Source organism: Lithobates pipiens, unplaced genomic scaffold (assembly GCF_037356315.1).
Source record: "Lithobates pipiens isolate NorthernLeopardFrog02 unplaced genomic scaffold, aLitPip1_a1.2 Scaffold_19, whole genome shotgun sequence".
Taxonomy (NCBI): domain Eukaryota; kingdom Metazoa; phylum Chordata; class Amphibia; order Anura; family Ranidae; genus Lithobates; species Lithobates pipiens.
The window spans coordinates 515,451,546-515,465,614 of record NW_027507764.1 but is presented as its reverse complement, the minus strand read 5'-3'; the positions used below and the strand labels follow the sequence as shown (position 1 = coordinate 515,465,614).

The window sequence follows — 14,069 nt, the reverse complement described above, 5'->3', positions numbered from 1 at the left end:
GGAGGGGAAGGACGCCTCCATCCACGCCGTTAGTGCAGATGGGGGTGTCCATGGTTTCCTCTGGTCTAGCCTATGAGGCTGAACAAGAGAAATAGAACTGTGTATAGCAAGCCTGAAGCTGGCCATTCTTTTGGCTCCTGGACATGGTGGACAGCCTCTCCCCCTTTTGTGATGCCATGCTTAAGGCCTGATTCACACCTATGCATTTTTAGTGCATTTTGCAGATTGCACCACCACCCATTTAACATGGATTCCTATGGAACATGTTCTGTGGTGCAGATCTGCAAAATGCACTAAAAATGCATAGGTGTGAATCAGGCCCAAGTCAAGAAGAACAAAGGAGCAACACTTAGAGAAAGACCAAGAAGATCATCCTTAAAACACTATTTGGTAGTAGTTTACAAAGCAAACCTGAGAAAGTCATGAACTGGATTCACGGGCAGAAGCGATACGATTGTGAATCGCATGCCGACTGTCCGGCAGCAAACCAAGCTTTTGAAAATTGAGCAAAGCTCGTCGTCCCAAAAAGAATTAGGCGCTTTATTTCTGGTGACAAAGGCATGTAGGCCAGCCCAATTGACTACATGGACTGGCCCTCTGTAACACGCAAAATCGTGTGAAAATCACTCAACATAATCACGAGTGGAAACACTTGTTTCCGCTACACAAAGTCACGAAGGTGTGAAAGGAGCCTTAGGCATTTTAAGAGTTTTGCAAGCATACTAGCAGCATTTTCCATGTGTTTTCAGGCCCAATTCACACTCTGCGATTTGGAATCGGGAGGTGTATACGTCAAAAGTCCAAATCATGCGACAATTGGTGCAAAACCCCCAATGAGCATTTGGGTTCAATTCATTCTAAACGGCACACCAAACGCAGTGCGATTTTTACGTGATTGTCACACAGCAGAATCACGCTGCGATTGCAGCCAAACCTGATCTTAAAAACCACCTGAAGCTATTCGCCCCAAAAAGCAGGAGCATTCTTAGGGCAGCCCATTTTAGTGAATGGACTGCCCTATGCGAAAAAACGGCAACACAATTTAAATTGGGAACGCAAGTTCCCACTATGCAAAGTGTGAATGAGGCCTCAAGCTTCAGGTATCTTTATTTTAACCAGTTGAAAGCACTAAGAGAAGGAGATCAGGGGTGGAGAGCTGTTTTGCTGGAAAACCCGCAATAAAGCTTGTAAACTGCTAAGGAGTTCCCATAGAAGTCTAGAGGCCAATTTGCCTAAAGGAAACGCACAAGCGTTTTTCTACAGATAAAAAATGCTAAGATGTGAATAGGTGCTATTGAAACGAAGACGCCTTTCATGTGTCCGCTGACATGTGCCGCTCCATAGGGGAGACTGCAGGGTCCGATCGGGTCCGGCTGAAAAACGGACAGGTGGACCTGATCAGAAAGCACATGTGAAAGGGGCCTTATAATAGGATTTTCTTTGTGTCATTGGAACTCCAAGCAGAAAATCTCTCAGGTGTGAACAGGGCCCGGGGGCCTATGTAAAAGATAACAGGCATTTGACCAGGTGGTTCACCTTTGCATAGGCGAAACATGGTTTAATCAATGTGCATGCTTCTGTCTGGAGAGGAGCCAGCAGACACAGAGGACATCAATAGGAAGTGAAACTTTGCACCAAACTCAGGCGGCCATTGATGGAGCTGTGGTTTCCTTACACAACTTGCAAACTCCTGATAACACACACACACACACTCCTTTTCTACAAGCCTATTCCCTCCTGCCTATCCATACAATTAATCCTTCACATAAAGGCTTTCCTTTCAGCTCTGCTTCAGATACATTTGCAAATGTATTTATGGGCTTTTTAAGTAATGACTGCTTGGGAATTCTAAGCTATTTATTAAACGGCCAAAGTTCTAAGCGTGGGAATTCTCTCCGGAAAACTCCCATGGTGCGGAGATTTTCAAACGCAGCAATGTAACTCTTAACTGCAGTCTCAGAGTCGATGGACTTATCCAGAAACTGCTTTTCAGGCTGATATATTGTAGTTTTGTACAATACAAGGCACAGCTTGCTGAATTCTAGTTACAGAAGGAAAAAAAAAAAAAAAAAAAAAAAAACATTCTAGCAATACCAATATTGATTAAAGAAACCAGCTAATTAGTAATAATAATGTTTACAACAGCAGTGAAGTAATCTTTGTCTACTGGGATTAGGCAATGTCAAACACTGTACACCATTGGTCAACTAATTTGGGGGGGATCTCTGCATGCACACCTCTTATTCTGCAACATTTCCCTTAACCCTTCCATGACCAGAAGTCACTAATCCTAGTTGCGCAGGACAGATTTGTTGGAATATATAGTGTCCCAAAAGTCTGGATCCATGGGCAAAATGTAAGTAAAAGTTTTATTACAGTTAATGCTCAGAGTGACAGCCTTGACCTATGCAACATTTATGTATACACTGAATACAAGAACGTTACACATTTGTTAATAAAGCAGAACTAATGTTGTTACATGCAGAGATCATTTCCTCCTTTAGGGCCTCTTCAGACGGGCTGTCCAATCAGATCCGTCTGTCTCATTTTTTTTTTTTTTTTAAGCAGACTGGATCAGAAAACTGCATTGTCCTCTATGGAGTGGCAGATGTCAGCGCCACCATCTGATCCTCCAAAAACAGACGGATGCTGGTCCTATTTTCCATCTGTCTGGCGGATCGGACAGGCAGTCCATTTCCATCTAAATTCCCCATAGAGGAGAGCGGGACCAGATCAGTGTATGCTCTGCATAGTGGAGCAGACACAGACCCGCTGTCCGCCTGTTCAGTGGGGATCAGCCATTCTCAACCAGGGTTCCCCCCAGAGGCAGATAGGGGGTTCATTGAGCTGTGATGGATTGACCTATAGGGCAGCACAGTGGTGTAGTGGTTAGCACTCTCACCTAGCAGTAAGAAGGTTGCTGGTTCATATCCCAACCACGACACTACCTGCCTGGAGTTTGCATGTTCTCCCTGTGCCTGCGTGGGTTTCCTCCGGGTACTCCGGTTTCCTCCCACAATCCAAAGACATGCAGGTAGGTTATTTGGCTTCTGTCCAAAATTAGCCCTAGTATATGAATGGGAACCTTGGATTGTGGGCTCCTTGAGGGTAGGAACCAATGTGAGTGTGCAATGTACAGGGATAGGGACAATTGTAGACACTCACTCAGGTTGAACTGGATGGACTGGTGTCTTTATTCAACCTAACTATGAAACTATGACCTCCAATTTGATGGTTCCTGCACCACTCTGGTGCCAGCATCTCTTGGCAGAGCCCACTACATGCCATTAACGATCATTTTAGGTACTATGAGGATGGCTTTCTGACTGCCACTGTAAGGTGGCCACACTCCCTGACACATTGGATCCCACCCACCGGGGCTTAATCATACACCTTTATGACTAAGCCCCGGTGGAGGCGGCAAACCAGTTAAGCCATGCAGGCTGAGGCCATTACCTACACTTGTATACACCAGGCTGGGTGAGTGGTGTCCCACACATGCCCGTACTTCTGGATGAGAAGTGATCACACCTCGCCTGGAGCAGCACTAAAGAGAGTTTATTAAAGCCACTGTAAAGGTTGCATTCTCCTCCCTGAACACCAATGTAAGGGGCACTTTTCCCCACTGACCAACAAATTGGTTTTAGCATGGGTTCCCCGAGTTCTGAACATTTTAAAGGTTCCTCCGGGGTAAACAAGTTGAGAAAGGCTGCTAAAGACTTCTGATTTCAGAAGAACTCTAAGAAGAGAAAAAAAAAAAAAAAAAAAAAAAAAAGGAGGAGGCAAAAGGCATAATGAGCTCGTATGCATCGCATACGAGCTCATTATGAAAGACTTGCCTTAGAATGAAGCATCGGTATCTAACCTGGTCCACAACATGTTGCCTCGGAGTGTCTTCCGGGTATTCCGTCTCCAGCGCGTGAGTGGCTGGAGCCGCAATGTCGTCACTCCCATGAGACTTCTTTCTGGCAAAGGTCCGGCGTCTGCCGGGCTTTCAGATGAGAATCCCCTGTGTGCATGCGCCGCTGCAGTCAGTCGCTCACTGCAAGGGGAATATCTCCTAAACCGTACAGGTTTAGGAGATATTTTTTTATTTTTTTTTACATACAGATAAGCCTTCATAGGCTTACCTGTAGGTAAAAGTGAAAAAAATAGACTATACAACCACTTTAAGTATCATGTCTTGTTCTGCATTTTGATAGTGGCAGGGCTTTGCTTCCTCACTTCAGAACCTCCAGCAAGGTGGACAGTGAGCAGCACACTAGGGAAACTCCAAATCTTACTCCAGATCTTCTGAGACTAGCAGTCGAGAGGCAGCAGTCCCTTTGATGATCTCACACTGGAGATAGACAGCTATGGGGTTGTAGGCATGGGAGTGATAGGCACCCTCACATACCATTTTTCAGAAGGAATTCTAAACAAAAAAAAAAAAAAGGTAAATCTTTCAGTGGAATGCTTTTGCGTAATTAATACTTCTAGATGTTTTTTATCACATAGCAAATCTTTACTTTTTGAGATATGTCCCGCTTTTAAACACATATGCCTTGGGGTGCCAGGCACCAAATACCTTCACTTTATCGCACGAAAGGAAAAAAAATAAATAAATAAAAAAAGTGAATTTAGCTTCAATCTTCCTCTAGTGACCATACTGCTCTCTTAATATGGGCTGTTGAAATCCCATACCTTCCCTTGTCTGTCAGATCTCACCATTAACGTCTAAAGACTGAGCCCCCCCTCTCCGAGAAGTAGTAGCCTGGGAAACCTGATCTGTATGTGTTTGGATAAACTATACTAAAAGTTACAAAGATAAAACCAGACATGAAATACAAGGAAATGTCAGGGTCACCATAAAAGGAACTGTCAGTAGAACTCAATGAGCAAACAAGCTGTGCACTGCCTGGCTGAGGACGTCCTATGAGCGCCGCTCCGCCACATGCAGATTGTGTGCCATTCACCTCTGCACACAAAGTACGTTCTGGTCTTCAGGAACGTGAACAGCAACCAACCAGTTTTCCTGCCGTTTATAGGTTTGCTGCAACTTGGATTTTGTTATATTATATACTTCACGTCAGCCTTTCATTTCACACTTGTATAACTGGAAGTGATGTTTTGTGGAGGAATAGGTCACAGAAAAGAAAACATTCCTCTAATCTTTATACAGAAGCCCCCAATACTGCAGTAACCTATAGCAACTAATTAGGATCAATTCCGAAAAAATACTTGTCACCATCGCTAGGAAGAACAAAATACTCCACACTGGTTACCCTTTGGTGATGGAAAGCTTCCACCTAGGGAGTGACACCCTCTTGTCAAGCCAGTGAGGGAGCAATACTGTAAATAGGAGAGTATTTTACTGTACAATGAACTAGTGACGAAACGCAAAGGGTGGGACTTGGGACGTCATCACGCTGGATCCTGTGGCCATTTTACTGAGGATGTGTAACGCACATTTCTCTGTATCTATGCAAGTGCAATAGCTTTTCATCATTTTATTAAAGTGCCTTTAACCACTTTAGGACTGAGCCTCTTTTTCATTTTTTTTTTTTTTTTTTATTATTATTATTATTTTTTTGCTAGAAAGTTACTTAGGAAAAAAAAAAAAAAAAAGTATAATGTTTGGGGGTTCTAACATCCTAGAGAATAAAATGGCGGACGTTGCAATACTTTGTCAAACCGTATTTTTTTTCCTGCAAAAAATACACTTTCCATGGCAAAGAGGAGACTTTTTTTGCGGCCGGGAATCTTCTTTTCTTGCATTTCTTTTTCAACTACATTTCTCGCATTATTGATTAGAAAATCGTTTGTCTTTGAAAAAATTTCCAACGTTGCTGATTACTCAAATTCAATGTCTGCACCAAAGTCGGCTGTTGCTGCAGCCCACTAAATGGTGCGAAATTCAAATGAAAATTCTTGGATAATATTTTCAAAAGAAAATTCTTTTGAAATTTGAAACCTTACTAATGACTTACTTCATATTGTTAATCGCATAATAATAATAATTCTCATAAAAACACACACACACCATAATAAATACTACGAATAATAATATCTATATAATAATACAAATGAAAAAAATAAAAATAATAAACTATATAATAATAGTAATATAAATAATACTACTACTATTAATAATGATAGTAATAACTATATAATAATGAAACAATAATACTACTACTAATAATATAGCTATATTTTATATAATAAAATTTTTATATATATATATATATATATATATATATATATATATATATATATATATATATATATATATATATATATATACACATATACATATACATACACACACATACATACATACACACACACACACACATAAAAAAATAAAATAATGAAATACTACTAAATGATAGTAATAACTAAATATAAATACTACTACTAATAATAGCTATATATTATAAAATAATAAATAATTATAAAAACGAACAACACTACTACTAATGATGATAGTAATAACTAAATAATAATATAATAAAATAAATACTACTAATAATAGCTATATATTATACAATAATAAAGTATAAAAATAATAACTATATAATAAATAAATAATTACAGCGCCCCATTATTTTTATAGAAGTATATATAGCTTTCCATGCCCCATACAAGTGAACCCCGAATCAGAAATGGCTGAAATCTGGTTGCTAGGGGCTACTACCATCAATGGACTCATTCATTGAAGGAATGACCTGCAAAGTGTCGTATCCCGTGGCAATGAAAGCGAGCGGTTGCCATGGGAGCGGTTGCCATGGGCTGCGGAGCTCTGCTCTCCCCATGGCTGGGGACTCAGCACACAGAATGGAGCAGAACTTTTAATGACCATCACACAGGCAGACAATGTAAACAAAGCCAGCAGAGGCAGGCAGGAGGGAGGACAGTGCTCCACACTCACCAGAGAGTACTTGTGGTTGGGCGCCTGGTGTTTCCTGGCTTTCTTGCCATACCAGAAGCGAGACATCTCCCTGCCCTCCTCCTCCTCCTCAGTGCCTGGCACCACAGCTGCCCCTACACATCATCATCTCCGCTGCCATCAGCTCCCTCCACACACTGCTCCCTCTGACACACACTACCCTCACCTCTCATCCCTCCCCTCCTAACTGACAGGGCGGGCGGCCAATCAGGAGCAAGCCTGGCTCAGGGAGGGGCGGGGCTGACAACAGAGTTTGGTTGCAGTGCAGATGACTCAGTAAAACAAGATTGCTATTTAAAGGCACAGTGCGCGGAGAAATGCTGCAGTGTGCTGGATGGATATAGATCTGGCATTTGGGGACTGAAAGGAATTAGTAGCTGGCCAATCATAGTGGTGGGGTGTGCAATGCTTGTTATCACTGCAATATTAATGAAATAGAGGAGTCAGATGCAAAGGCTTAAAACAAGTCACCTTCAAGGTTCTGCTTTGTTTTCTCAATTTAACATAAAAGTGAATCTGTCACTTTTGTCACTTAACACACTTTAAAAAGACAAAACCATTTTATCTGTAACTCTCCCATGATTCAGCATTCATTTGTCAAATCAATCTCTGAGGTTTATGGCACCTCACGCCTCTGCTGTGTGCAGCGAGAGATGATCAGCACAAGACCCACAAGATCCAATGCATGTATAGGGCTCCATCACCCCAAAAAGTACAAGACCCATAATATCCAATGCATGTATAGGGCTCCATCACCCCAAAAAGCACAAGACCCATAATATCCAATGCATATATAGGGCTCCATCACCCCAAAAATCACAAGACCCACAAGATCCAATGCATGTATAGGACTCCATCACCCCAAAAAGCACAAGGCCCATAATATCCAATGCATGTATAGGGCTCCATCACCCCAAAAAGCACAAGGCCCATAATATCCAATGCATATATAGGGCTCCATCACCCCAAAAAGCACAAGGCCCATAATATCCAATGCATATATAGGGCTTCATCACCCCAAAAAGCACAAGACCCATAATATCCAATGCATGCATAGGGCTCCATCACCCCAAAAAGCACAAGACCCATAAGATCCAATGCATGCATAGGGCTCGATCATCTCAAAAAGCACAAGACCCATAAGATCCAATGCATGCATAGGGCTCGATCATCTCAAAAAGCACAAGACCCGTAAGATCCAATGCATGCATATGGCTCGATCATCTCAAAAAGCACAAGACCCGTAAGATCCAATGCATGCATAGGGCTCGATCATCTCAAAAAGCACAAGACCCGTAAGATCCAATGCATGTATAGGACTCGATCATCTCAAAAAGCACAAGACCCGTAAGATCCAATGCATGCATAGGGCTCGAGCATCTCAAAAAGCACAAGACCCGTAAGATCCAATGCATGCATAGGGCTCGATCATCTCAAAAAGCACAAGACCCATAAGATCCAATGCATGCATAGGACTCGATCATCTCAAAAAGCACAAGACCCGTAAGATCCAATGCATGCATAGGACTCGATCATCTCAAAAAGCACAAGACCCGTAAGATCCAATGCATGTATAGGGCTCCATCACCCCAAAAAGGGGTGCAAATGTCACACACATTGAAGTACTTCCTCCCCGATTTTTTAAAAAGTGCACTCATTACTTCACTTATCCTTCAGATGACACAAGGAATGTGATTGGTTATCTGAGTTGCAATGCCATACCTCCCAACTGTCCTCGATTTGGCGCAATGTCCCTCTTTTCCCCTCATTTTGGTCTGATCTATATAGTTGTATATAAAATGCAATTTTTATCTATCAAAAAAGTGTTTTCCAGCACTAAACCTTTCATCTGATTTCTAAATTGTTGCATTTGTAAATTCCAAAAGCCAATATGAAGGAATAGTAGTGGTAAAAAAACAAAAAAAAAAAAAAAACTTGTGGGTTTAACCAATCTTATTTTGTTGTAAAATTCTCCTTTAAGGGGTGTGACAAGGGGTGTGTCCTATGCCTGCATATGTTTGCTGATAGGTGTCCCTCATTCCCATCTCAGAAAGTTGGGAGGTATGGCTGTGCCTGACTGTCTGATCAGCCAGAACATTAGGACCACCACACCAAATATTGAGTAGGTCCCCAAAACAGCCCTGACCAGTTAATGTAGGGACACCAAAAGTAACATTGCATGTGCCGACTTGTCACCAGGATGCAGTATGGGAATAAGGCATCTCTCTCTTCCCCAGGTAAACAACCCCACCCCCCATCCACATGATGCAAAAGAAATGCGATTCAGACCAGGCCACCTTCTTCCATTGCTTCGTCATCCAGTTCTGATACTCACCTGCCCATTGTCGGATCTTTTAGCTGCCAGCATGGACACCCCCATCAGTCTGCGACTACACTGTGCTCGGACACCCATCAAATCCAGCATTAAAGAGCAAGTAAACCCCAACGGGTTTTACTTTCTCTTTTGCTCCCCACAAGGCCTGTAAATTAAAAAGCATAATGGGCTAGTATGCATCGCATACTAGCCCATTATATGACATTTACCTGCAAACAAACCTCGCCCTGTCCTCTGTGCAGGCTGCATCCATCTTCGCCCCTCTTCCTTCCAGGGCTGCAGTCTCCGGCTCTGTGACTGGCCAGAGCCACGTGACATCACTCACGCATGTACGTGGGAGCCGTCAATCATTGCATGCGCTGAGGGAAGAAACGGCAGGGTGGTCTGTTTCTTCACAGTGCATGTGCCAATGAGGACATTGGCGCACTATATGTGAAATATCTCCTAAACGGCACACGGTTAGGAGATATTTCCGCTGTCTATAGGTAAGCTTTATTCTAGGTTTAACAAATAGGTAAAAGTTACTTAAAGGGGTTTACAACCACTTTAAAGTGTTACTAAACCCACAACAGTAAAATCAGTCTGTATATGCCGCATAGCATGCTTTGATCTTGTATGCATCGATCCTTCCCTCCTGCACTGTGTATCTGGGGAAGGACAGCAAACACAGGCAGAGTAGCTGACTTGCACATGCTCAGTTGTGTCTTATGCTGGAGAGACCATTTACTTGTTCCCAGAGATAGCCAGGTCACATGATATTGACATCACACATGTGGGAGTGTATACAGGCTGAAGTGGAAATCTCCTTCCCGAACACTCAGCACTGGAGAAACTGTGCAGGTTATTATGCAACCGTAGTATACAGATCATCCCAAAGGGTATATAGTGGCAGTGTTTTAATGTAAAGAAAAGAAGAGTTGTGGGCACTGTGGGCGGGGGGGGATTAACCATTTTCATATTACTGGGTTTAGTAATACTTTAACTTTTTCAACAATTTGAGCCACAGTAGCTCTTCTTTTGGATCAGACTCACCAGCAAGCCTTCCCTACATGCATCACTGACCCCTGGCTGCCCATGATCCCGTCTTTTGGTAAATCCTGACAACTCTGTTGTCCAGCCATTACAATTTGGCTCCCCGGTCAAAGTCGGTCAAATCTTTACGTTTGCCTATTTTTCCTGTTTTCAACACATCAACTTCAGAGTTCACTTGCTGCCCAATATATCCCGCCTGCATTCAGACGCCATTGTAATGTGATAATCCACATTATTTGCCTTACTGGTCAATGTTCCTAATGTTATGGCTGACCGGTGCACACCAACTGCCAAACTGAGCATCAGAATGGGGAAGAAAGGGGATTTAAGTGGCTTTGAACGAGGCATGGTTGTTGATGTTAGACGGGCTGGTCTGAGTATTTCAAAAAGTGCTGATTTACTTACTGGGACTTCACGTGCAACCATCTCTCGGGTTTACAGGGAATGGTCTGAGAAAGAATATCCAGCGAGTGACAGTTGTGTGGATGAAAATGTCTTGTTGAGGCGAGATGAGACTGGGCAGACTGGTTCAAGATGATAGAAAGGCAACAGTCACTTAAATAACCACTCGTTACAACCAAGGTATGCAGAATACCATCTCTGAATGCACAACACATCAAACCTTGAAGCAGATGGACTACAGCAGCAGACCACACCGGGTGCCACTCCTGTCAGCTAAGAACAGGGAACCGAGGCTACAATTAGCTCAGGCTCACCAAACTTGGACAATAGAAGATTGGAAAAACTTTGTCTGGTCTGATGAGTCTGGATTTCAGTTGTGACATTCAGATGGTAGAGTCAGAATTTGGGTTAAACATGAAAGCATGGATCCATCCTGCCTTCTATCAACGGTTCAGTCTGGTGGTGGTGGTGTAATGGTGTGGGGAATATTTTCTTGGCACATTTTGGGCCCCTTAGTACCAATTGAGCATTGTCTAAATTCCACGCCCTTCCTGAGTATTGTTGCTGACCATGTCCATCCCTTTATGACTACAGTGTACCCATCTTCTGATGGCTCCTTCCAGCAGGATAATGCACCATGTCATGAAGCTCAAATCATCTCACCACTGGTTTCTTATACATGACAATGAGGTCACTGTACTCTAATGTCCTCCACACTCACCAGATCTAAATCCAATAGAGCACCTTTGGGATGCGGTGGAATGGGAGATTTGCATCATGGATGTGCAGCTGAAAAATCTGCAGCAACTGTGTGATGTTATGTCACTATGGACTAAAATCTATACCATGAAGAATTAAGGCAGTTCTGAAGGCAAAAGGGGGTCCAACCCGGTACTAGCAAGGTGTACCTAATAAAGTGGCCAGTGAGTTCAACATTACACAGGTGGATGGGCTGTGGCATATACAATACGTGTCCATTGATCCTTGCTAGCAGTGCACTCAGCTCTTCCGACACAGCGACTGAGTGGTCACTAACAGCTGCCGGCAAGTGTTTGTGATCAGGAGCCAGGGATTATCTCCTGACCATGTGATCGCTCCGATATCAAATCACAATGATCACAGGAAGCCCGTCCCCGGATACGTACAGTTAAGGGTCTTCAGGGTAGTCCACAGTACAGACAGTGTCATCATGGAAGCCCAGCTGCAGGAATCCGGACGAGACAGCCAGCCTTTGATGACCTAATTAGAGAAGATGATGGCATGGGATCGGGTATGCAGATCACTGCAGAACAATGCAGGATCTGCTGGGTGTGTATGTTTTTTTTTTTTTTCGAGCATGACCTTCAACCTAACCCAAGGTAAGAAGGGATTCAAACAGTGGCGGTGCGTCCATAAGGGCATACGGGCGCCACCCCCTCTCTCCTGCCACCACTCTATCACTAATAGATTCATGCAATGCATGAATCCATCAATGGCCGCCACTGCCACCCCCTATTCGGGCACTGGGTGCCTGAAATACAGCGGTGGGGGGTGTTTTTGAAGCACCTGATTAGAGCCATAGGCTTTAATATGCGTCAAAAAAGGTGACCCAAGAATGCCATGCTAGGCGCTCGCAGGTCACTCAGCTGTGTTAGAAAAGCAAATGAATAGTCGCTTTCCTAACACTAAACCGCCTCTCCACCAATCAGGTGCTCAGATCTGTTACCGTCACCCGATTGGCTGAAACGACAGGCACTGTGATTGGACGCCCATCAGGCATCCAATCATAGAGGATGGGAAGAGGGGACAGGAGAAGACATCGAGAAGCTGTCCCACCGCCAGCGAGAGGGCAAGTACAGGCGGTGGGGAACAGCGAGGCTGCATTGGACGGGGCACAGCGAGGCTGCAATTGATGGTTTTTTTTTTCCCACAATCTTTCAGTTTGTTTGCGCCCCCATCCAAAAACTGTGAGCACCAGCCGCCACTGGATTCTATCAAGTCTGAATCATCACCCTTTAACAAAAGTACACATTTGGTAAAGTCAGTCAGATCTAGGCACTATGAATGTACTGAAGCCACTGGATCACAATGACAGGCAGGTGACTAGCATTTCCTGAAGGAGAAGTTATTAGAGGCAGCCTCTAATTTTTATCCTCGCAGGTTTCCTCCGAGGACCTGTGTGCACTATATATAAATACTCCCTTGAGGCCGTTTATGTTTCTGGGCAACACACGTGTCACTACCGACTTCCGACTCAAAAATATCTGGAATACTAGTAGCAGATACAAAAGGGTTAAGCAAGCCAGCTTGAGGGGTTTTTAGATATATTTCAATGTAAAGGGTACCTGTCACTTGACACACGTTAAGAACAGATATGTTGTTCTCTGCAACACTCCCTCCCATTATTCCACATAAATTTGTGCAGGCTGGTTGCACTTTAGTTGATCCATCAACCGACTTCAGTACAACCAGCCTGTCCGATTTCCCCACCCCCATGCGATCACTGTTGGGGGCCATAGCTGGCAGGGAAGGTTCTGCTGGCAGGGAAGGTTCCCTGTGAGCAGAACACAACACTGTTGCAGGAAGGATTCTCCCATCAACAATGAGTACCGTATATACTCGAGTATAAGCCGAGATTTTCAGCCTCTTTTTTGAGGCTGAAAGTGCCCCCCTCGGCTTATACTCGAGTCATCGCCGTCTGCCTGCCCGATCAGCGTGTCGAGCAGACAGACGGCGGACATTCTACTATTCAAAAGCCGCGCCTCCGTCTGTGATAGGCGGAACACTCAATTTCCCAGCAGTCAGTGTTCCGCCTATCACGGACATCCGCTCATCCTCATACTACGGACGAAGATGAGAGGATGTCCGTGATAGGCGGAACACAGACTGCTGGGAAATTGAGTGTTCCGCCTATCACAGACGGAGGCGCGGCTTTTGAACAGAGGAATGGCCGCCGAGGCGCCAACGAAGATCGGCGATCCTGGCATGGCAGAAGGACGGAGGCTCGGTACGGGACGGAGGCACGGGACGGAGGCACGGGACGAAGGAGGCACGGGACGAAGGAGGCACGGGACGACGGAGGCTCGGGACGGAGGCTCGGGACACAGGTAGGCTGGACACACAAGGCTGCACGGACACACACACAGGGATGGATGGACACACACACAGGGATGGATGGACACACACACAGGGATGGATGGATGGATGGATGGACACACACACAGGGATGGATGGATGGACACACACACAGGGATGGATGGATGGACACACACACAGGGATGGATGGATGGATGGACACACAGGGATGGACGGACACACACACAGGGATGGACGGACACACACACAGGGATGGATGGATGGATGGACACACAGGGATGGACGGACACACACACA

At 44.3% G+C, this 14,069-nt stretch overlaps 1 protein-coding gene across 7 annotated transcripts in view; it reads right to left on the bottom strand.

Moving 5' to 3' along the window:
• OXR1 (oxidation resistance 1) overlaps positions 1–14,069 on the bottom strand; it is an 807,173-nt gene that overhangs the window by 72,313 nt on the left and 720,791 nt on the right. Inside the window, exon 1 of one of the 7 annotated variants that reach the window (XM_077493168.1) lies at positions 6,911–7,093. The exons of 5 other annotated variants lie outside the window; for them this stretch is intronic. In XM_077493168.1, the coding sequence (XP_077349294.1) occupies positions 6,911–6,976 (66 nt within the window). In that variant the 5' untranslated portion in view covers positions 6,977–7,093. Of the gene's footprint in view, positions 1–6,910; positions 7,094–14,069 lie in introns of those variants that run through there. One more of the 7 variants, XM_077493169.1, reaches the window with a different exon arrangement.